This window comes from Dermacentor variabilis, chromosome 1 (genome assembly GCF_050947875.1).
Source record: "Dermacentor variabilis isolate Ectoservices chromosome 1, ASM5094787v1, whole genome shotgun sequence".
NCBI lineage: Eukaryota > Metazoa > Arthropoda > Arachnida > Ixodida > Ixodidae > Dermacentor > Dermacentor variabilis.
The window spans coordinates 225,600,860-225,621,863 of record NC_134568.1 but is presented as its reverse complement, the minus strand read 5'-3'; the positions used below and the strand labels follow the sequence as shown (position 1 = coordinate 225,621,863).

The 21,004-nt window shown below is 41.4% G+C and overlaps 1 protein-coding gene and 2 long non-coding RNA genes across 3 annotated transcripts in view; 2 read left to right on the top strand and 1 right to left on the bottom strand.

Annotated features, from left to right (window-relative positions):
- Window positions 1-15,680, bottom strand: part of Dysb (dystrobrevin binding protein dysbindin) — a 41,833-nt gene extending 26,153 nt beyond the window's left edge. The window contains exons 1-7 of the mRNA XM_075669937.1: window positions 15,435-15,680; window positions 15,046-15,084; window positions 14,900-14,956; window positions 14,733-14,793; window positions 9,732-9,864; window positions 8,811-8,966; window positions 2,052-2,192 (exon numbers count right to left, since the gene is read on the bottom strand). Coding sequence (XP_075526052.1) covers window positions 2,052-2,192; window positions 8,811-8,966; window positions 9,732-9,864; window positions 14,733-14,793; window positions 14,900-14,956; window positions 15,046-15,084; window positions 15,435-15,490 — 643 coding nt within the window. The 5' untranslated portion in view covers window positions 15,491-15,680. The remainder of the gene's footprint in view (window positions 1-2,051; window positions 2,193-8,810; window positions 8,967-9,731; window positions 9,865-14,732; window positions 14,794-14,899; window positions 14,957-15,045; window positions 15,085-15,434) is intronic.
- On the top strand, window positions 2,179-4,014 carry LOC142557809 (uncharacterized). The gene is made up of 3 exons (XR_012822849.1): window positions 2,179-2,517; window positions 2,603-2,737; window positions 3,983-4,014. It is a non-coding gene; the product is annotated as an uncharacterized LOC142557809 (long non-coding RNA).
- On the top strand, window positions 5,296-7,452 carry LOC142573052 (uncharacterized). The gene is made up of 3 exons (XR_012826202.1): window positions 5,296-5,537; window positions 6,582-6,738; window positions 6,916-7,452. It is a non-coding gene; the product is annotated as an uncharacterized LOC142573052 (long non-coding RNA).
- Window positions 15,681-21,004: the final 5,324 nt, after the last annotated feature.

Sequence of the window (21,004 nt, the reverse complement as noted above, 5' to 3'; positions counted from 1 at the left end):
GTGCCACTAAGACACCATGGTGGGTGCATGAACAGTGTCGGCCTCATGATTCTGTTGCATCATCAAATGATTGTTTGGTTGCTACAAGTAGCAGCGAGTCAAAAGATGATATCAGGTCATCAGACTTTAATTCAGATGATGAAGACCTGCAAAACCAGCCTGGACAGTCATCAGCTCTTTTGCAGACAGTTTTGTTTTCTGCCTTTTGATGACTAACTAAATTTTGTGCCAATTCATATGTCATGGACATGTTGGCACAATATAGAATACAGGTCTTACTTACGGTGTCTCTAGTGCATGTGGTGGAGGTTTGCTGCTCCCAGCCAGAGTGTGACATTATGCCTTTTGGCAAACATTTTTGGGAACTACCAGTAAGAGGCAGTTTCCATTAGGCAGAAGAAAAATTTGTAGCACACATTGCTTATGAGCTAGAGCATTGAAACTTTTATGTGCTGTCGGAAATTCAAGTGAAAAGAGTTTGTATATTTTAGAATACTTTATTCTTTCATTAATTTTGTGTTATCAGCACCACATTGTGAACATTTCCGGTACTTTTCAGTAAAGTTTGTTTTTCACAAATTATATTAAACCTAACATGCATTTCTGAAATTTTATATCTTTGGAGAGTACATTTCTTTAGCTTCATACTGATTTATAAAATATTATTGTATCCCCTAGTCCCTTAGGGTGTATTCAATAAAAAATACTTCCTAAAAAATTAAAAAAGGGCCATTTTTCTCAATGATAAGTAAAGATCTAAGAGCTCTGGACCATTTCAGCTCATCACAAGTGATTGCCACTATTTATCTTATGACCTGTTCATCTTATCATGGGCATTTTGCCACTTTTTGAGTGGCTTGTGATGAAGAGGCCATCAATGGGTCTTTTCCTTTCACAACATAGATGCATAGATGGAAGTAGCTGTTTTATTGTCTGCGCTTTTATTAAGATTTTTTTTTACACTAGATGGCAGCTAATGATCCCAACATGAATGCACCGTTGCGTTGTCGGCTACCTGAAATGGGACAGCAATGGGAAGAACATTTGCAAGGAAATCAGGATCTGGTGCAAGTGGCGTGAGAAAGCCCAGTTCAGAGTACCGTGTTTTGAGCACTATCATAGTGCTGGTATTCTGCAGTAGTCTGCACAGCATTAGCTGAGGAACACTACAATCCAAACAATGGTTTTTTTGTGAAGTGGGCAGTTCACAACAGTAAATAAGCAATATTTTCAAGCGAAGCTTGTATTGCCTCACTCATGTCTGCATCGGTGTTGCTGTATGAGAAATCTCAAGCCGCGCGAAAATAAAAATTGCTTGTTGGGCTGCGAATTCGAACCAGCGACTTCAGGGTTGTGAGACCACCACGCTACCCGATTCAGCCACTGTCGGTTCATCATACGCGCCCTTTAAAGTGGGGTTTTATATGCATGAAGACTTAGATGCAGCGCAAGGCGCAAGCCAATCACAGGTGTCCTCTCCTTCCGGAGGAGGGAAAGGGGGTGTGATCGCATGTTCGCTCGTCTCGCGTCCACCGTTTCTCGCTAGTTCAGGGCCGGCAGTCAGATGGGGAGGACACGTTTGGTTCGTTCTGCCGAAGAGCAGGCTGTGTTGAAGGAACGGCAGCAGCAGCGGGCCGTGGGTCTTGCGTTCGGCTGAAGAACAGATGGCGTTTCAGGAATGCTGCCAGGAACTCGCTCGAGCAAGGGCTCGTCGTTGATGTGCTGACCTCACCGTGAGGGAGCACGAAGCCGAAGTGTTTCATTGATTTATAATTTATTTATTTCAATTAGTAAGTACAAGTAATTTCCCCTGTGTTGTCCTTGGTGTCTTTGTTTGTTGGCTTCTTAGGATATGATTAATAAAAAAATCGGACCTCTTAGTTAACCCCCTTTCTTCTCGTTCAGTATTGTGCCAGTATGATTGTGCCACCACCACCAAAAAAGTCACTATTCTTGCATATTTCTAAGTTACCTATAACAGGTAAAGCTCGGTACAAATATACCAAGGTGCCTCCATCATGCATATATGAAACAAGCAAATGTGTACGTACGGTGCAGTGTCCCTTGTTCTTTGTATGCTTCAAGATCCCTGCGAAAGACTTCCCCAAAGGTCTCTTGCCGTTCTCGCAGCACTTCCTGCTCTTGTTCTTCCAGCTGTCGAAGCAGCGTTTGGTGGTCTTCTTCCAGTTTGTCTACACAAAAGACCAAAGAGCTATATCTTTCATGCTGTTCTTTTAGCAAGTGCAATGTTTTGTAATAAGGGTGAACAAGTGGTATTGTGGGTGTTCATGCTTTCTTCGATATACTTGAAATAAATCTTTGTCAGTGTCACACATTTTGCATAATTTCTTTCTCTAAATACAAGTTTCACAGACTGCCAACAGTGGACCTCTAATGTTTTCAATGTGCCCTACAACACTGTTTCACCCACTGGCTGCCAATGCTGGCAAATCCCAGACTCGAAAGAACCTGGACCACATTGTCAATAAGAGCGATTCACAGGATTGGTTTAAAATGGTATTTGCTGATTCTGCAACATATAGCATTAGGTCCGCTTCAGTGGTCGTATCATCTAAAAAAAAAATTTCGTTTATATTTGTAGAAACTTTGCGCATGCATTCCAACATCTATGTGCCTGTAGCAGCACAGTGACCACATTCCATCAAATCCTGGCAAACAAATTTTGTCACAACAGTGCAAAATGTGCTGGGACAAAAGAGGAAGACAAATTTAGCAGGTGAGAATATGAAAAGTGCAGTGGCTGCTTTCTACATGCCTCAGTGTTTCAAGCTTTTCCACACAAAAATAGATCTGTGAGTGGCAGTTAGGGTTTTAAACTGAAAAGTGCTGCTTCATATTGTGAATAAAACTTATTTGTTAACATTTTTTGAGAGTTTATTACTGTAGCCCATTGTACAACGAACGCAACAGCTGAACTTTGCAGTGTGCATACGGGGGCAAAATAATGGAACGGAGAGCCACGTAGCATGCGTAATATTTGGTAGCCAAAGGGTTAACAAAGCTGCAAGATGTCTTATGAATGAAGGGGCATCACTGTAGGTATATCCTCCTCCAATAACGTAGCAAAGGTACTTTGTCTTTGTACAAGTGTACAGAAAAAGAAAAGAAAAAGAAACCGCAACAACAACCTTTGAATTTTTCTTCTCTTTTCGATTCTCCCGTGTGATGTAAACCACAGAGCCCCGCCAGCAAGCATAATACTCCAAGCAGTGGCACTTTGCTTTGTTACGTTTATGTTGGTTAGTTCTCGCGTGGCATACAACATTGTGCCTTTATTTGAGCTGCTTTGCTGTTAGTTTTCAAAGCGAGTGCCTGAATGCAGACTCTCTGGCAATATGAAAGGGAACACCAGAATTATATTCAAATATATGGTAATTTTCTTTGTGTGCACCTGTAATGAGGAAGACTTCCATAAGTGGGGCTCTTCAACAGGAGAACAACAACAAATAGTAGCAAGTGAGGTTCTGACCTGCATGTTCACAAGAATCGCGTTTTCAACAAAGAAAGATGAAGTATTCCCTTTCATATTGGTGGAGAGTGTACCATGCAGCGTTATGAAAGCTAGATGCAGCAAAACAGCAAAGGAGCTCACATGCAACATGCATGACCATGTCTATTGGCAAGACTGACTGATTAAAGGGGTCAAGGTCATAAAGGGAAGGAAAGCCACAGTCTAAGGCTAAGGATTAATTTTGACCACCTGGGGTTCTTCGATGTGCTCCTGCTGCGTGAATGGTTTTGCGTTCTGCCTCCATCAGAATGTGGTTGCCACAGCTGGAAACCAAATCCACAACTTCACACTCAGTAGCAGAATGCTACAGCCACTACAGTAAGTTGCTAGCAAGCAGAATAAGCTAATTGATCATTTAACATGGAGCTCAAAAAAGTATTCTAAAGAGTGCTTTTGACATTAGCAATCACTTGCTTAATCAGCATCGATTTATGGTTATCTTTCTTGCAGTGCTCTACTGACCACTTCAGAATTCTGCAAGGTATTTATATGACCATGGCCATATTTGAACACGTGTTCGTGCTTTCTCCCATGCTTCAGTGCAGCTCTAATGGCACATTGTGGCCCACTTCAGGTTTTATAGGTTTGTTTATTGCTTTTCTTTTGCAAAGCTGAAAGCATGTAGTAACAGTCATATTCATTTAACAGAAATCCTGACATTAGCACCAGTTTCAAGAGTCCTGTCTACAATATATACTACAGGAAGGTATACATTGGTGTTCCAGTTAACAGTTTCCCAAAAGAATGCGGTGGGACAAAAATAATGGAACGGAGGGCCATGTAGCATGCATGATATTTCGGAGCTAATGGGTTAACAAAGCTGCTGGTGGTGAGTTCTTGTGCAGTAAGGATCAAAACTAACTCAAATGCCAATGCCTATGTATTTTGCAGCACATTTTTGGGATGGATAACTCAAAACTAGTGATGGTCCCAGAAAGAATAGGAGAGGAAACAGAGGGCAGTTAACCAGAACGAATGTCTGGTTGATAACCCGTTGGTGGGGAAAAGGGTGGAAAATATGAAAAGAAAGGAAACAAAGTCCACTATGAGGCACCTGACAACTATCGCACCCCAAATAACGACAGCCAGTTGAACCCGACGGAGCCCCCAATGCTCCAACTTGCTCCCTTTTATCTAGAAGTTGATAGTGGCACTATCACCTGGCTCTGCCAGTCACTACAACAATGGCCACAGTGTGTCAGGCAGACTCAATGCTTTTAATGAAACGCAGCGGTGCTGCTGCTCAGGCTTCATTCATTTGGGGCCAGGATCTAAGAAATCAGTTTTCCATGAAGCGATGGTTGTGAAGTATTTCAAGAGCAATGGCTGGTGTTTCTGCACCAGAAAAGGAAATACTCAGAAAAAGTATGCAATTACCTCCCTGCACCAGCACTGGGCCGTACCGAAGATACATGTATCTCAGATACTATCTTAGATGCTCTTTGGGTATCTTGCATCTGTATCATGATAAGTCTCACATGACGAGTATCAGTATCTGTATTTCTGATACATGAAAGAATGTATCGTGTATCTTAAGATACAAGCTACTGGCTATCGCAACATCACTATGCAAAACTATAAATGTTTCAAGCTGATACTGCTGCAACTAAGCCACCTGAATAACACTGAAGGGAGTGACATTCTTTTATCTTCCCACCAGAGCCCTCCAGCAAGGGTGGGCAATGAGGTCTGTGCGACCCTATTGGTGAAGCAGCATCACGTGGTAGTGCCTGTGCCGTCTCAACACTGCACGCATCCAACCTTTTGTTTTCTTGATTTTTTTTTTGTTTTAGTTGCACCGGTGCCATGACGCTTGTAGCCACTCTACTGTGCTGCGTATGCCAATGCGTGTGGCGTCTTTCACGCAAATTGTGATGCCACTATCGTGTCATTATTGCACTTTCTCTTGCAGGGTACTTTGTTATGAAGTCTGAAGAATCCAAGAATGGGGTTGCCTTGCGTCTAGTGGCTTTCATACATCAGCGATTTGAAGGATCTTGTGGATGTAAGTTTGACTGTTGTGAAGCAAAGCATGGTAGCGTTGCTTCCGAGAGACTGGGGCATAAGGCAGCTATTTTGTATACGTTATTGTTGCTAGCAAGCACCAAAAGCAATTTTTTGGACTGTATTACCTGTGTAAATGGTAATACATTTACGAACAGGGTAAAACTCCACAGTGGTATTTACGCCATCGTGCAGAGGCGTCTTACTGACGTTGTATTTAGATGGCGACCCACTAGCTGGTCGGCCAGCAGAGCAGCGACTCCCATCAATTACAAAAGCTACAAACAAAAATCGTTGAATGTGCAGCGTTTAAAGAGTTTCCACGTTAACCAGCTAAATCAACTCTAATAAACTGTTCCGGAATGAAAACAATATACTTTGAGCAAAAAAGACAAAAATTTTGAGATACTAACACACATTTCATTCAAATGAAACAAGGTTGGTCAGAGTTAAGAAATTTCCAGGCAAACATTCTTGTGCATATGCTGCTACACTATGTAGATCTATAAAAAGAAATTTGCAATTGTATCGAGGTATCGTATGCAATAAATACAGTAGTATCTTGTATATATATCTCAAATACTTGTCGCCCGATTATCTCGTATCATATCATGATACAATTGCAAACTATCTTTGCCCAGCTCTGCTCTACACCCACAAAATTCCAAATTGAGCTTATCCAATAAGAAAGAAGTATGTATTCATGAATGCCACTCCAAGCCATAGGCGATATAAAAGAGTTAAGTCTTGCTGTGGTAAGCTGAATAGAAGGTGGAGTAAGCCGCAAATGGTGGTCCAGGTAATGAAGGTGCTGGTTTGCGAAATCTGACATATTCCATTGGGCCATTAAAAGTTCACATTCAACCAATGCAAAGTTTACCCACTGCATATACTCTAGAAAATGGGTTAGCAACACAGTTCACACCATCACGAGCAAACTGGGTGACTGCATCTCCCTGGTCCTTTCCTGTTGCATTGTAGTGACTTGGAAGTCACTGAAAAAATGATTTGTTCTAACAATGAATTTCCCTTATGTTTGCTACAGATTCATGGGATTCAAAGCTTAGTGCTGAAAGTAAGCTCTGGATGGCTGCACTGTAGTTGCAGAAGATGGACTGTTGGTGTTGAGCTAGTTTCCAGACAGATGAACTGAAGTTCCACATGCCAGCCTGCAAGCATGGTGGCTGTTGTGGATTTCAAGTGTGAGGTTTTGAGTATAATCTTGAATTTCGCTGGGATGACTGCTGCAATCATTGATGTAGAGCGAGTGAACGATCACTGGAAATGTTAGGGCAGCTGCTGTGGACATCATGTAAAAGAAATAATGGTGCCTGTTTCAGTGCTGCCAATGATACTTGTGCTTTTTTCTTGATGCCTAGGATGTCGGGACACACTTGAGGGGAATGCAGGTACGACAACGGTGACAGCTGTCTTACTTCAGGTATAGTACGGTGGCAAGGAAGCTTGGTGAGCAGCAAGAATATCGCTAGAACTCGTTTTTATGCAATTCCTAATGCTTCCTCTGCTGCCAATGCACTCCACTTTGTTTCAAAGCAAATGAAGAACAGCTCCTGCATCTGATGTTGAAGGTGTTTTGCACAATTCTTTGTTCACCACGAAGTCCTCTTCACATTTGGCACATGACACAACATTGACAATTTCTGTGTCCGTGGCAGGAGCAACACAGCTGCGTCCACATCCGCAATCAGGTGTGACAATATCATCCTTGGGCACTTTGTCAACAACCTGGTATACACGCTTGTACAATGTGCTACAGCTGCAGCTTTCACGTGCTCGCTCTGGGACATGTAAGCAATGCAACGTAGAATGCGCAAAGCTATTAATTACCTTTGCCAAATTTTGCTGATGTCAAAACGCTACCACCACTTAGAGTAGTGACCTTTGCAGTGCTCTTTGCATTTATAGGTTGACAGGAAGAAAAACAAAAGCAAAGAACTACTATCTATGCAGCACCAACTGGTTCTGGATGGATTTCCTGCTTCGCATTTCATAAGCGGAGTCCGGCACTGCTACACTTCAAATACTACTCCGGACTAAAATTACTGTGGCCATCATATCACTAGGCTAAAATGCACAGCAGCCAGAACCAAGAAAAACTTTGAATAAAGCAATATTTCGAGTGAAGTGCCTCCCCTATAATGAGGGTTTACTGCATTTCCTTTTTTAATGAAAATAAGAAGACTTTTATTTTAAATTATAACAAGCCAAACTTGCATCATGCTATGTGTTTTTACTGTATTCCATTATTTTCATTATGATAATAATTGTGGCACTTTGCTGAGCTGTGCAATTGAGCATACATTGATTTACGCATGTTTACAAGGACTATTGCATATTTGAAAGGATATTAAATGGCATTTCTTCTGCACTTTCTGTCCTTACTTTTCTATATGGAAAGGTATTCAATTAAATATCTGAACAATTTCTTTCTAATGTTCACCTTCGATTCAATAAAAAAAATTTAATATCTGAACATCCCTTCTATTCTCTGTTCAGGCTGTATCACATGAAATGAATAGTAAGGCAATGTTCAGAAGCATACTAAACCACTTTCATACAATTTCTGCTGGAAAAAGAAATTACATTGAGTAAAGCGAGAATTATGGCTAGTTGGTGTATTTTCATCTTGTAATGTGCTGAGTAAAACTTAGTTGTACTTCGCACATTACAAGATAGAAAAGATTTTCTTTTTCATAGTCAATGATCATAAAAAAGATTAAGTATTTTTCAAGGCTCTACAAAAAGGAAACCCGAAAAAACAAAACAACAACATCAAAAAAAAAAAAAAAAAAACTGCAGAGTTTCTGTGCAGCTTAAGCACTTTGAGCACTATAAGCAGCGACTGTGGGGAACTGACTGCTGCATCTCTGAATGATAAGCAGTGTGAATAGGCTACGAGAAAATCCAGCCTTTTTGCAGCATCTACATTCTGGAAACACCTGGGATGAATTGCACAAGTGCGTGCACCGTGATGCTTGCGTGACTCTAAGCAAGCAACGTTGCAGGCCCTCTGAAATTTTCACATTAATGCCTGTTGAGTGATGCGAACAATATGCAAGCAAACAGTTCTTTTTACATCAGAAAGAAAAAACATCGTTTATGTAAGCCTCCACATTCATTAAGACAACCATGGTTCCTTCATGCTCATAAAAATCTAAAAATTGGGCAACACTGTGCTTTTCCATTGTCAAAAACACTGGTTCAAGACGATACATACAAGCAAGGTACATACAAGTATCTTGCTCAGCCATACCTTTGAGGCTCTCAAAGTGTCCTTTCTTTTTTTCTCCATATAATGCAAGCTTGAACCTTTCGTCTAGTTGCTTCTCCTGCAAAGCTTGTGTCTCGATGACATCCTCCAGGCTTACCAGGCGAAGTTCAACCTCCTCAAACATGCCTTCCAACTCTCCTGCATGGAAGGTCAATATGAAGAGCAATGAAAGGTCCATGACACACAATGTTTATCTTAAGGTCAACAGTTTATTTCCAAAGATGCAGTCTGTTCTTGGCTTTCATGTAATCACCTTATTGATTACCACATGGTGAACATCCCTTATGTTACAAGTTTGATGTGAGATTGTTTTTAGTGCCTTTACATGCTGCCTTTCACGTCACTTACCTTGAAGACCCCAAAGTAAGCTGCATTATAATGTGCCAGTGTGCAAATGAGTTAAGATTCATTGTGCTGACTGTGCTAGTTTCTCAGACTATTTTCTGAGCATGATTGCGATAATATGGACTGAGCAATGCAGTATAGTTGAAGACAATGGAATAATTTTCACTACAAGCTAAGCCCAAATTGCACTGATCCACATTGGCCATCTCAGTTCATAGTCTGAGCACTGTTTGGCTTGAACAGAAGGTTGGCAAGAGAACATATTTTCATGCACCACTTTTGAGGATACTATCATTGCTGTTACATTCATTTTACAAACTTGAATATGCTGGATATTCAATACTGTAGCCAGGCCACTTTCACATCTACCTGCCTTCACAAATTTATCAAATGCCACTCCACAGTCATTCTGTTCCTGACTACATACCAACTGCAAGTTACTTTTAGCTCATTCTAGCCAATAGAACTCGGAAAAATGGCCCAAGGATATGCTATTTAGCAAGAGCTGAACAGGTACTGTGGAAGACTATGTGCTGTGTCTGTCAATTTCAACAGTACCTATGGTGTTCATGAGGTCCTGGACACCCTGCTGTAGCTTGGGCAGCTGTGTCAACTGTAAGTTGAGCTGCTGCATGCTGACCAACTGCTGGTGGCAGTAGGACTGCAGCCCTGCAATCAGGACATCTACCTCCTGCGCAAGACAAATAGTAGTAGAGTGAAAGCACAGCACTTGGCAACTGGATGCTACTATATGATTGATAGGCCATGTGCGAACACACCAGCTGCACCACCTAACATGGTACACAGGTGGGCACAGGCCCTTGCGATGTAGGGTTCTATGTATACCTTTTAAATATAAGTGCAACTAAAGACATGGGCTGCAGACTGCAGCTTTCATGCATTGTTGCTTCACACCTCAACTCATTTCAGTTCTACCAGTGTACAATTCCCCAAGTACAGAGATGAACTGGGTGCATTTGACCTATGCCTGAAAACATGCATTTGTCCCTCCTTATTGAGCTGTCAATAGCATCTGCGTTAGCAGGACTTGAATGTTGCCAGAGCTACTAAAATCTTGCTGCAACTACAAACTTTGACTGCTACAGGCACAGCCAGGTGGTAGCATGTGCTTTGTTGTCACAAATGGCTGTATGTATGCAAATGCCTGTAAGCGTGTATGTACACATATGGCTAAGTGCTTCAATGGCGATTAACGTGTTCCTGAAAGTAAAAGCCCCAAATGTGCTGAGCATGGCTGCACACCACAACAAAACACCACTCAATGTTTAGCAATAGTTGGTTATGTGGTATCTAAGCTACATTTAGTTTTACTAGATAGTGGCATAGGATGACCCTAATCTCTCTCTCTATATATATTCTTGCCACAAAGTATTAAACAGGCTTTCTGAATTCAGCAGCCACTGAATATGCTTCCTTCAAATTGAATGTGTTAGCAATGAACTATATGACATTATATGACATTATGTTTACTTAGGTCAGCATATCACTAGGCAATGCATGTTCACCTCATGTCTTAGTGCACATAACACACACCCTTCCAGCACTATATAAAGCAGGGAAATGTACACTCGGCCACAAAAGTTTAAGGACCACGGGATCTCAGAAGACGTTCACTCCCCGAGCAGCCTGTAGCAGTAGCCAGTACAACTGTATACGACAATGTTGTTAGCATATTCTCGTCGAGTGCCGAAATGCAAATACCAGGCTACATTGTGAAGTTGCCGAGATATTCAGCTTTTCCTCACATTTCGTGGTCCCTAATGTAAATATTCATCCAGAAACTAGAGTTTTACTCCAAGTCTCCTGTTTATTGAAATGCAGTGCAAGTTATTCAGAAGAAGTGATATTAGGGCTTGCATAATGTAGCGATTTCTTCTGCTCAATTCAATTCAGTACTTTTCCTATCATCCACTAGTCATGGTCCTGGTGATAACGCAGGTGTAGCACTGCTCGAACCACTAATTAAGAGCCAATAACAAAAAAAGAATCTGAATAGGATCTTTATATTATCTGGTCTCTGCACTTTGATCCCTTGGATTGTTGTGCACATTTCCCATCAATTTTCTGCACAATAGAATTCTGAACTTTGAGCCGATAAATGGAAAGGAAGCAGTAATTGAATTCTTTGAATTATGGGGTTTTACGTGCCAAAACCACTTTCTGATTATGAGGCACGCCGTAGTGGGGGACTCCAGAAATTTAGACCACCTGGGGTTCTTTAACGTGCACCTAAATCTAAGTACACGGGCGTTTTCGCGTTCGCCCCCATCGAAATGTGGCCACCGTGGCCGCGATTCGATCCAGCGACCTCGTGCTTAGTAGCCCAACACCATAGCAACTAAGCAACCTCGGTGGGTTAATCTAATGCTTTGCAAAGCCGCTTTGTTCAGTCACAAAATCTTGACATTCTCATTGGCCCAATGTAAAAAACAACTATGCAAAATGTTCATCATCATCATCATCATCATCATCATCATCATCATCATCATGCAGGACGAAGGGCTCTCCCTGCGATATCCAATTACCCCTGTCCTGTGCCAACCGATTCCAACTAGCACCAGCAAATTTCCTCATTTCGTTGCACCGTCTTCTGTCGTCCTCTACTGCGCTTCTTTTCTCTGGGTACCCATTCTGTCACCCTAATGGTCCAACGGTTATCTAATCTGCGCATTACATGATCTGCCCAGTGCCATTTTTTTTTCTTGATGTCTATTAGAATATTGTCTATACCCATTTGTGCTCTGATCCAAACTGCTCTTTTTCTGTCTCTTAAGGTTATGCCTAGCATTCTTCGTTCCATTGCTCTTTGTGCGGTCCTTAACTCGTTCTCAAGCTTCTTTGTCAATCTCCAAGTCTCTGCCCCATATGTCAGCACTGGTAAAATGCACTGATTATACACCTTCCTTTTCAATGATAATGGTAAGCTTCCATGCAGTCAGGAGCTAACAATGTCTGCCATATGCGATTCAACCCATTTTTATTCTTCTGTGAATTTCCTTCTCATGGTCAGGGTTCCCTGTGATTAGTTGACCTAAGTAAACATACTCTTTCACAGACTCTAGAGGCTGACTTGCGATAATGAACTCTTGCTCCCTTGCCCGGTTATTTATCATTATCTTTGTCTTTTGCATATTAATCTTCAACCCCACTCTTACACTCTCCCTGTTAAGGTCTTCAATCATTTGTTGTAACTCGTCCGCAGTGTTGCTGAATAGAGCAATGCCAGCGGCAAACCGAAGGTTGCTGAGGTATTCGCCGTCGATCCTTACTCCTCAACCTTCCCAATTTAATAGCTTGAATACTTCTTCCAAGCACGCAGTGAATAGCATTGGAGAGATTGTGTCTCCTTGTCTGACCCCTTTCTTGATAGGTATCTTCCCACTTGTGTAGAATTAAGGTGGCTGTGGAATCTCTGTAGGTATTTTCCAGGGTATTTACGTAAGCGTTCTGTACTCGTTGACTACACAATGCCTCTATGACTGCTGGTACCTCTACTGAATCAAATGCTTTTTCGTAATCTACGAAAGCAATATAGAAAGGCTTATTGTACTCTGCAGATTTCTTGATAACCTGATTAATGACATAGATGTTATCCATTGTAGAGTATCCTTTCCTGAAGCCAGCCTGTTCCCTTGGTAGACTAAAGTCCAGTGTTGCCCTTATTCTATTGGAGATGATTTTGGTAAATATTTTATATAATACTGGGAGTAAGCTAATGGGCCTATAATTTTTCAGGTCTTTAACGTCTTCCTTTTTGTGGATTAGTGTAATGTTTGCATTCTTCCAGTTTTCTGGGACCCTTGCAGTCAATAGACACTTCGTATAGAGATCCGCCAGTTTGCCTAGCATTACGTATCCTCCATCTGTTTAAATCGACTGTTATTCCATCCTCTCCTTTCGCTTTTCCTTGTTTCATGCCTTGCAAGGCCCTTCTGACCTCATCTCAAGTTATAGGAGGAGTTTCTGTACACTGTTCATTAATGTTTCGAATAGAGTACTCTTGAGTCCTTTGGGTACCGTACAGGTCAGTATAGAATTCTTCCGCTGCTCTTATTATACCTTCAAGATTACTGATGATATTACCCTGCTTATCTTTCAGTGCATACATCTTGGTTTGTCCTGTGCCAAGTTTCCTTCTCACTGATTTCAGGATACGTCCATTTTTTACAGCTTCTTCAGTATTTCTCACGTTATAGTTTCGAATATCACTTATTTTTGCTTTGTTGATCAGTTTGGACAGCTCTGCGAATTCTATCTTTTCTCTTGAGTTGGACACTTTCATACTTTGTCGTTTCTTTATTAGGTCCTTTGTTACTTGGGAGAGCTTGCTTACTGGTTGCCTTGGTGCCTTGCCTCCCACTTCAATTGCTGCCTCTGAAGCCAGCCTCGTTACAGGTTCATTCATTACCTTTATGTCAGCATCATCTCTCTGTTCTAAGGCTGCGTATCTGTTTGCAAGTACTTGCAAGTATTTGCAAGTGCAAGCACCAGCCTAAATTTGTCTGCTTTTAACCTTACTGCCTCTAAGTTGACCTGTTTTTTCTTGACCAATTTTACTCTTTCTCTGTTCAAATTGAGGTGAATCCTAGCTCTCACTAACCTATGATCACTGCAATATACCCTACCTATCACTTCTACATCGTGCACTATGCTGGGATCGGCAGAAAGCATGAAATCAATTTCATTTCTTGTTTCACTATTAGGGCTTTTGCAGGTCCACTTTCTGTAGCTACGTTTCCTGAAAAAGGTGTTCATTATTCTTAGATTATTCCTTTCTGCGAATTCTACCAGCATCTCTCCTCTAGCATTTCTAGAATCAACGCCGTAGTTGCCAATTGCCTGTTCACCCGCCTGCTTTTCCCCACTTTTGCATTAAAGTCACCCACTACTACTGTATGCCGAGTGAAAAGTTTAAAGTGAACAACGGAGCAGTTAGACTGGTTCATTGCAATGAAACAGTTGAGCTGCTCCGTTAGGACGTCTCCTATTCCCCGCTTGTCCCCCCCTCCCTAGTTGCCTTTGTCTCTCTCTCTCTCACTCTTCTCTATCTGTGTCCTGAGGTTGTTAACTGTTAACAGATGGGAATAGGACAATAAAGCAGCTAAGCCAATTGGACACTTTCACCTGGTATGGAAACAAGAAAAAAAAAAGAAATTGGAAGAATAATATAATTATAGCCCACACAGAAAAAAATCACTTCTAAATTTTTTTTTACTTGCTGCAATTGTATGAACAGTACAAAAACAAGCATGTATCAGAAGCATACATTAAAGAAAGCATTAAACAGACTAAAAAATGGTTGTTATTTTGCAATTACAAAACATGATGTGTCATGGTAACAAACTGCAGAAGTGCAGTGCAGAAGCTAGTGCTGTTTCAAATGTAGAACTTGCAGTATTGCTCAGTGCTGAAAGTGCTTAGTCACATTGCTTGTGCCATCATAAAGTTCAAGACAAAGCTAACTTTGCAAAAATCCGTAAATGTGTGCACCGCATTACAAAATGTGCATGCCAGAATTACGTAAATATTAATATATACTTCAGCTCTCTTGGCGTTGCCTTCATTTTGGCTGTGCAACTCCTCCCACTTGGACTGGTAGCTGAAAAGGATGCAAATAAAGAAAAAAAAATGTATTTCACCGTCTGAATTGACAATCGGAGAAAAGCGGGACAAGATGTCTCATTCTTCAAAAGGCGTATACTCACTAATGTAACAAATCAGCTCCAGCACCTAGAAGCCGTTTTTCACATTCCTGTTGAGATCTGCACAAATGAATGCGTGCATTTAGGCTAATTACGTAAAGTCTGCGGCGCTTAGGTGACAAATAACGTCAATATTGGTCAGTGCTTACTTTGGAAGTGACGTATCACCGAGGCTAAGGTTTCGGAGACTGCAAGACAATGTTATATAAATTAAACTTCAAAAGGCGCCCGCCCAAGTTCTAAATCATGTGAAGAAGTAGTCTATGTTTAGTTTTAGCTCAACATTTCAGTGTGTGCTGTCATCTATACAGCAAACAACGTCAACTTTTTATTAATGCAGGAAGAGTAATATGGAGACTTCTACATCAATCTAAAGTAAAATGTTTAATGTGCGAGCGTGGCAGTATAACAAAGATAACTCAAATGAAAGATCTGTGAAAGAACTGTTATCAATCCTACAATCGCCCGCACCGCCTCTGCGTCAAATAATCTGTTACGAGACTGCAAGCAGGCCACGTCCAGAAAAAGCATAACGAACCTGAAACTGAAATCTTGCTGAACGCTGTGTAACTTGTCCCTTAAGTTCTCCAACATTATAAATAGGAGAACCAGAGAAACGTTGGAATGAGTGACTGCTTAGGATGACATATGCATACATACGCTGACACACATTCACAGGATTTAAAAAAATAATCACTGAAACCAGACGCATAGCACGAACACCACCAAAGCGTACTGCAGGCTGCAGCTGGGCAGCCACCGCGCCAGGTCGCGCGTCCCACGCGCACACCGACACTAGCGCCGCTTTTCATTAGTGTTGTTGTCACCTTTACCCGTATAATTTGCAAGTCTCAAATTTTTTCTTCTTTTTTATTGTTGTTTAAGCAGCTTTGCGTTAAATTCAGGTAACAAAAACAATGAATATAACAGCTACAATAAAGCAAGCGACAAACTTTGATCAGTCGCAAATAAGATGGAGGTACACATGAAGATATCAGCTGCTAACAAAAACCTGAGTCGCAAAGAGTCTGCGTAGCACCTAAATGGCCCAAAGATTTTTGATATTATTCATTTGGCCGTCCCCGTGTGGCAATCCGCCCTACATGTCCTACATATGGGTTCGTAAGCGAACGATGGTGACGCTGCGAGCGGCGCTCTGGTGACGTCAGAAAGTTGACTCTTGCCTTTGTCGTCTGCTACGCGCCAGTTGAAATCGCTGCATTTTCAATAGTTTGCTCAAGTCAGTTTTCGGTCTCATTGCGCGCACACATAGCATGGTGCTCTCAAATAACTGCATAGAGTAGAGTCACGGTAAGCGGGACAGAGTTGCAAGTGGTTGGTTTTGCATTTGAATAGCGTTAAAAACTTTCGTTAACCAAAATGTTCGCAACTCCACGTATAAACAGAATTTCGAAATCAGCCTCTAAAGAATGATTTTTTTCAGAGTGTACCAGAATCGGAATTTTTTTAGATCTCTCTTCAGTGAAGAACGTCATTCTTGCAGGATGCGCGGCATATGCCGAGCCTCCAGCGTTTTCCTTTACACTGTTAAATAACGACTCAGTCGTGGGCGACTTCTTCGGCTGCTGTTACGAATTTTTGTTACTCAGATTCAAGCAGCTTCAAACAGCGTCCTTTTCACCCTCGATGTCTGGACCAACGAAGGCGACAAAAAGAAGCGATGAAAGTACCGGAAAATGACTGTTGCGAAAAAAAAAAAAAGAAAGAAACCGGCCGTTTTTCGGCTATCGGAGCGCGACCGATCTTCGTTCAACTTGAGCAGCGACAGCTGATCCAACGGGCACGCGGAGTTGCGCGAGCCAATGGGGCGCGGAACTAAAGGCTCCATCCTACGAGGAAGTTACCCCACCTCATTAAAAATAAGTGTTTCTTTTTTTTTTCTCTCTCTCTCTATGTTCAAGTTTACAGAGGATGCACGTTTGGAGCATGCATTAACCCTGCTTTTGTACCTGCAGGGACAGCAAGACAGTAGTGTTGACTGACCAGGTCGCATGCAAATAAGAATATGTACGTGCATCAACACGCTGGCCAAGCTTTCTTTCTTCTATTTTTTTTTTAAATTTCCACTTGGAAGCTCTGGGGATCCTATGCAAATAGACGGGAAAAGAGTCATCATTTTCCCGGCAAACACTGCATCATGCTTGATGAGGTTTGTTCCATTTAAAAGAAAAAAAAAAGATAAAATTTAGTGAGTGTTGGTAACGAACTTTCGATTTAGGTTGCCAAATTTTAAATAAAGATTGGCAATAATATTTTCAGAAAACGAAACTATCAAGTTTACAACACTGTAACTCAGCAATGAAAAACGATATCACAATTCTGCAAATTAAATTGCACCTAATAGTACATCTAAAGCGCACAAAATTGATATATTATACATGGTTCTCAAATAAACCATGCACTATTATATGATGAGAAATTTTGCAAAATCCCAGTAAACAATATAAGAAATTCATGTAAAATACAAATTCATGCATTATATATTGTCCGTTTTGGATGCTCTAACAGATCCAGTTTACAGAACTGCGATATCTTTTCTTGGTGCAGAGCTACGCATTTGTAAACATTGCACTTGTATTTTTTTCGAACTTATTAATTTTTGAAAATTCCCTTTAAAAAATTCAAGCCCTAAACGAAAATTCCGCTTACAAGTCACTGGAACTTTCTCTCTCAAATTCAACAGATTTCATTCAAATTTCCTATAGTGGCTACCTCAGAAAAGCATTTCTTTATTTTACACGTATTCAAATAGGCGGCACCGGAATTGGGCCCGAGCTGAAGCTTCCTCTTAATTTCTGGCGAATCGGTTATTTTAGACTCCCGTCTATTTGCACTTGTTCGCGCTACCTGCCGAGTGCAAATTGTCGGTCGACGAATGTAGTGTTCCAAGGATAAAGTTTTAAGCGCTATGCACTTCATCGTTCTCTGTTTTCTTTTGTTGTTTAACTAGCTGCTGCATTCACTTCTTAATACTCAAAGTTTCTGACAACACTTTCAAGAGACTGTATACGACACACAGTGCTGCATCTCTGCGCATCTCTCTCCGTCAACGGAAACTCCTGTTTATCGGAACATATTTCTCCGGTACCTTGAGATTCCATTTAACGAGGTTCTACTGTATATACCGGGTGCTCACAATTAAGCTTTGTGGTTTTCTTAAAATTAGGCACTGGAAGGCACGCGAAGACCACCGGTGCAAATAAGTTATTTGGCCAGGGGGACACAAAGTGAGATGATAGTTATCGCTGTCAGCAGCCCAATTAACTAAAATGGAGTAATTAACTTCTTGTTGACTGCAGTAAGTGGGTATGCTTGTATTGAAGAGGTAGAGGCAGTCGTGCTTCTACACAGTTTCGATTGGAAGCATGTCTGTGCTCCGAAATATCCGACTCCAAATTTTAATTGTCGTTTGACCGATTACGCATGCAAGAGTGTGAGGATCGGCGCAAAGCTCCTCCTTGATGTAAAACGAGGCTGTTGCGCGCGGCGTTAAGTCTGACAACAGGGCGGAGGCATAGGCAAAGATGACAACTGTTTCCCTTCCCATCTCGGCTGGCGAAATCAAGATATGACAGTGTGGTGTGCCGTGCAGTTGCTGCTCTTGATTTCCATAAAACTTACAGTACTCGGAAATCAGCAGTCACTTTATTTGCGTAGCCAAGGCAAGGACTATGCCGGCTCGTCTAGTCACCATTACGCACACGCACTGCCCTCCGGCTTCTCCGGCATGGCAGCTGCCACCATCGTTACAGGCTGCGCGGTCGCGTGCTACGACAGCGGTTGCGGGTTTTTCGATTTTTTTATTTAGCCAGCCGAGAGGGTACGGGGGACAGTTATCATCTTTGCCAATGCCTCCGCCCCGTTGTCAGACTAAACGCCGCACGGAACAGCCGCGTCACATCAGGGAGGAGCTTTGCGGCGATCCTCACTATCTTCCATGCGTAATCATGCGAACGACAATTAAAATTTGGGGTCGGATATCTCGGAACACAGACATGCTATATAGATAAGAATTATTCCAATTGAAACTGTGTAGAAGCACGGTTGCCTCTAACTTTTCAATACAAACATGCACACTTACTGCAGTCAACAAAAAAGGTAATTATTCAATTTTAGTCAATTTGGCTGCTGACAGCGATAATTATCATCTCACTTTGTGTCCCCCTGGCCACATAACTTATTTGCACTTTGTCTTCGCGCGCCTCCCAGTGCCTAACTTCAAGAAAACCATAAAGCTTAATTTTGAACACTCTGCACATTTTCAAGTATTCATTCTATAAATTTCAAGGTTATTAGATCAACGAAGGGAGTATTTTTTTGTCAATACTTCCTGGCAAAAAGCAACGCAACTACAATATCTTAACTCCGTCGCACTTTTTTTTAAAAATTGTGGTGTTAAACACGTCGAAACAGCACAGCGGGTAAAATGAGGGACGACGTATAGGGGATAACGCCGGATTAATATTGGCCATCTGGGTTTATATAACTTCCGCCTAAAGTACACGAGCGTTTTTGCATGCCACCCTCATCGAACATGCGGCCTCTGCTGCTGGGAATCGAGTCCGCGACCTCGTGCTCGGTCGTTCTACTCGCGCTTAGCAGCAGAACAAGATAACCACTGAGTCCCCTCGACGGGTGACTCGAAAAATGGAGCGTCGACTAAGGCGCAGTGTAGTTAAAACTCTGTATTATGTGCAGTTCCACTTACTTAGTACTACACAAAGCTGTCGCTGACGAAAAACTAAAAATAAACAGATATTAAAATTCACACACTAGTTGATTATTGCTCATATTTAATTCTCGTTGTGAAAATCATTGCTAATTTAGGTTAGCGTGATGTAAAGATTTCTTCTGTTCAATACACTTTTGGAAAAGTAAGTGGCAAAACGCCACATCGTCAGCGGGAGACTCGCAAAAAAAAAGAAAGTAATATCTGCGTTACGGGTAAAAGCCTCGTTTTTTTGGGGTGTATTTCTTTTCAATGACTTCGGTTAAAATTTGATGTGATGCGCGCTTGCAGAAAAATCTCAGGCGCTTTTATTTCATCTTTCCAGAATTCTTGAAGCTCGCCTGTGGCAGTTAGCTCAATTCTCCGCCATGAGTTGGATTATTCGAAGAGGCAGGCGCTCCTTGCACGCGAAATGAAAATTCTTAATTCACTAATTAAAGAGAATTTACTGATTAAATTTCTAACTAATCGCTTGCGAGCACATGTCGCAATTTAGAAACAGTAACCGGTGAATTGTAGGTTGTAACCGGCCAAGCATGTCCAATTCCAAGGAATTCTAGGACTGGCACCAATTCTGTATTGGTGTTCAGTTAAATTTGCCATTCAAGATTCAAGATTCAAGATTTTTTTATCGAAGTACATGTAATACATTGCATATGACATATAAATACAGGAGGTCTCAATGTCGCAAGACTAAAAATGAGATTTCCTATAAAACCATATATTAGACAGCAACATTTCGGTAAACAGTGGTAAACACAGAAAATTGAGTTATAAGAATGTTCAGTTAAGCAAAAAATAAAACATATATACATAAATATAAGATCACTTATTATGGACATTAAGAAGCGTTTATGAGTTTAACAAGTATGAGCGCGAAGCCCTTTCAAACATTTAAAAGGATTTTGTCTTTATATCTAGGCAAAGAATTCCAAAATGATACTGATGAGAAGTTAGCTGTAGCCTTGCCATAGTTAGTCTTGCGTTTAGGCAAGAGAAAGTTATTTAATTTTGCAAAGCGAGTTGATGATACACGAGGAAACTGATTAGTGTGTATACTCGCGGACAACTTTCTGTGGCAATGAAGGGAAAGCTACGGGCGCGTGGCTGCTGCACACGAGTTACCGCGCCAAGTAGTCCGGCAGCGTCTGACAGTGCTTTTGGCTGCTCTGAACAGACGATGAATCGACGCAGTTTCTCGTGCGACGGTTTCGCGTTTGCCCAGGCGCAGAAGGGAAAAGCAGCAAAATAAGTAAACATTTACATTCAGTGGTGTATGTTATCTTATTTAACTGTTGCTAATAAGGTATTTATGTTTTCTCTTCCCCAGCTTAAACTAACGTGGCTGAAAACACGGG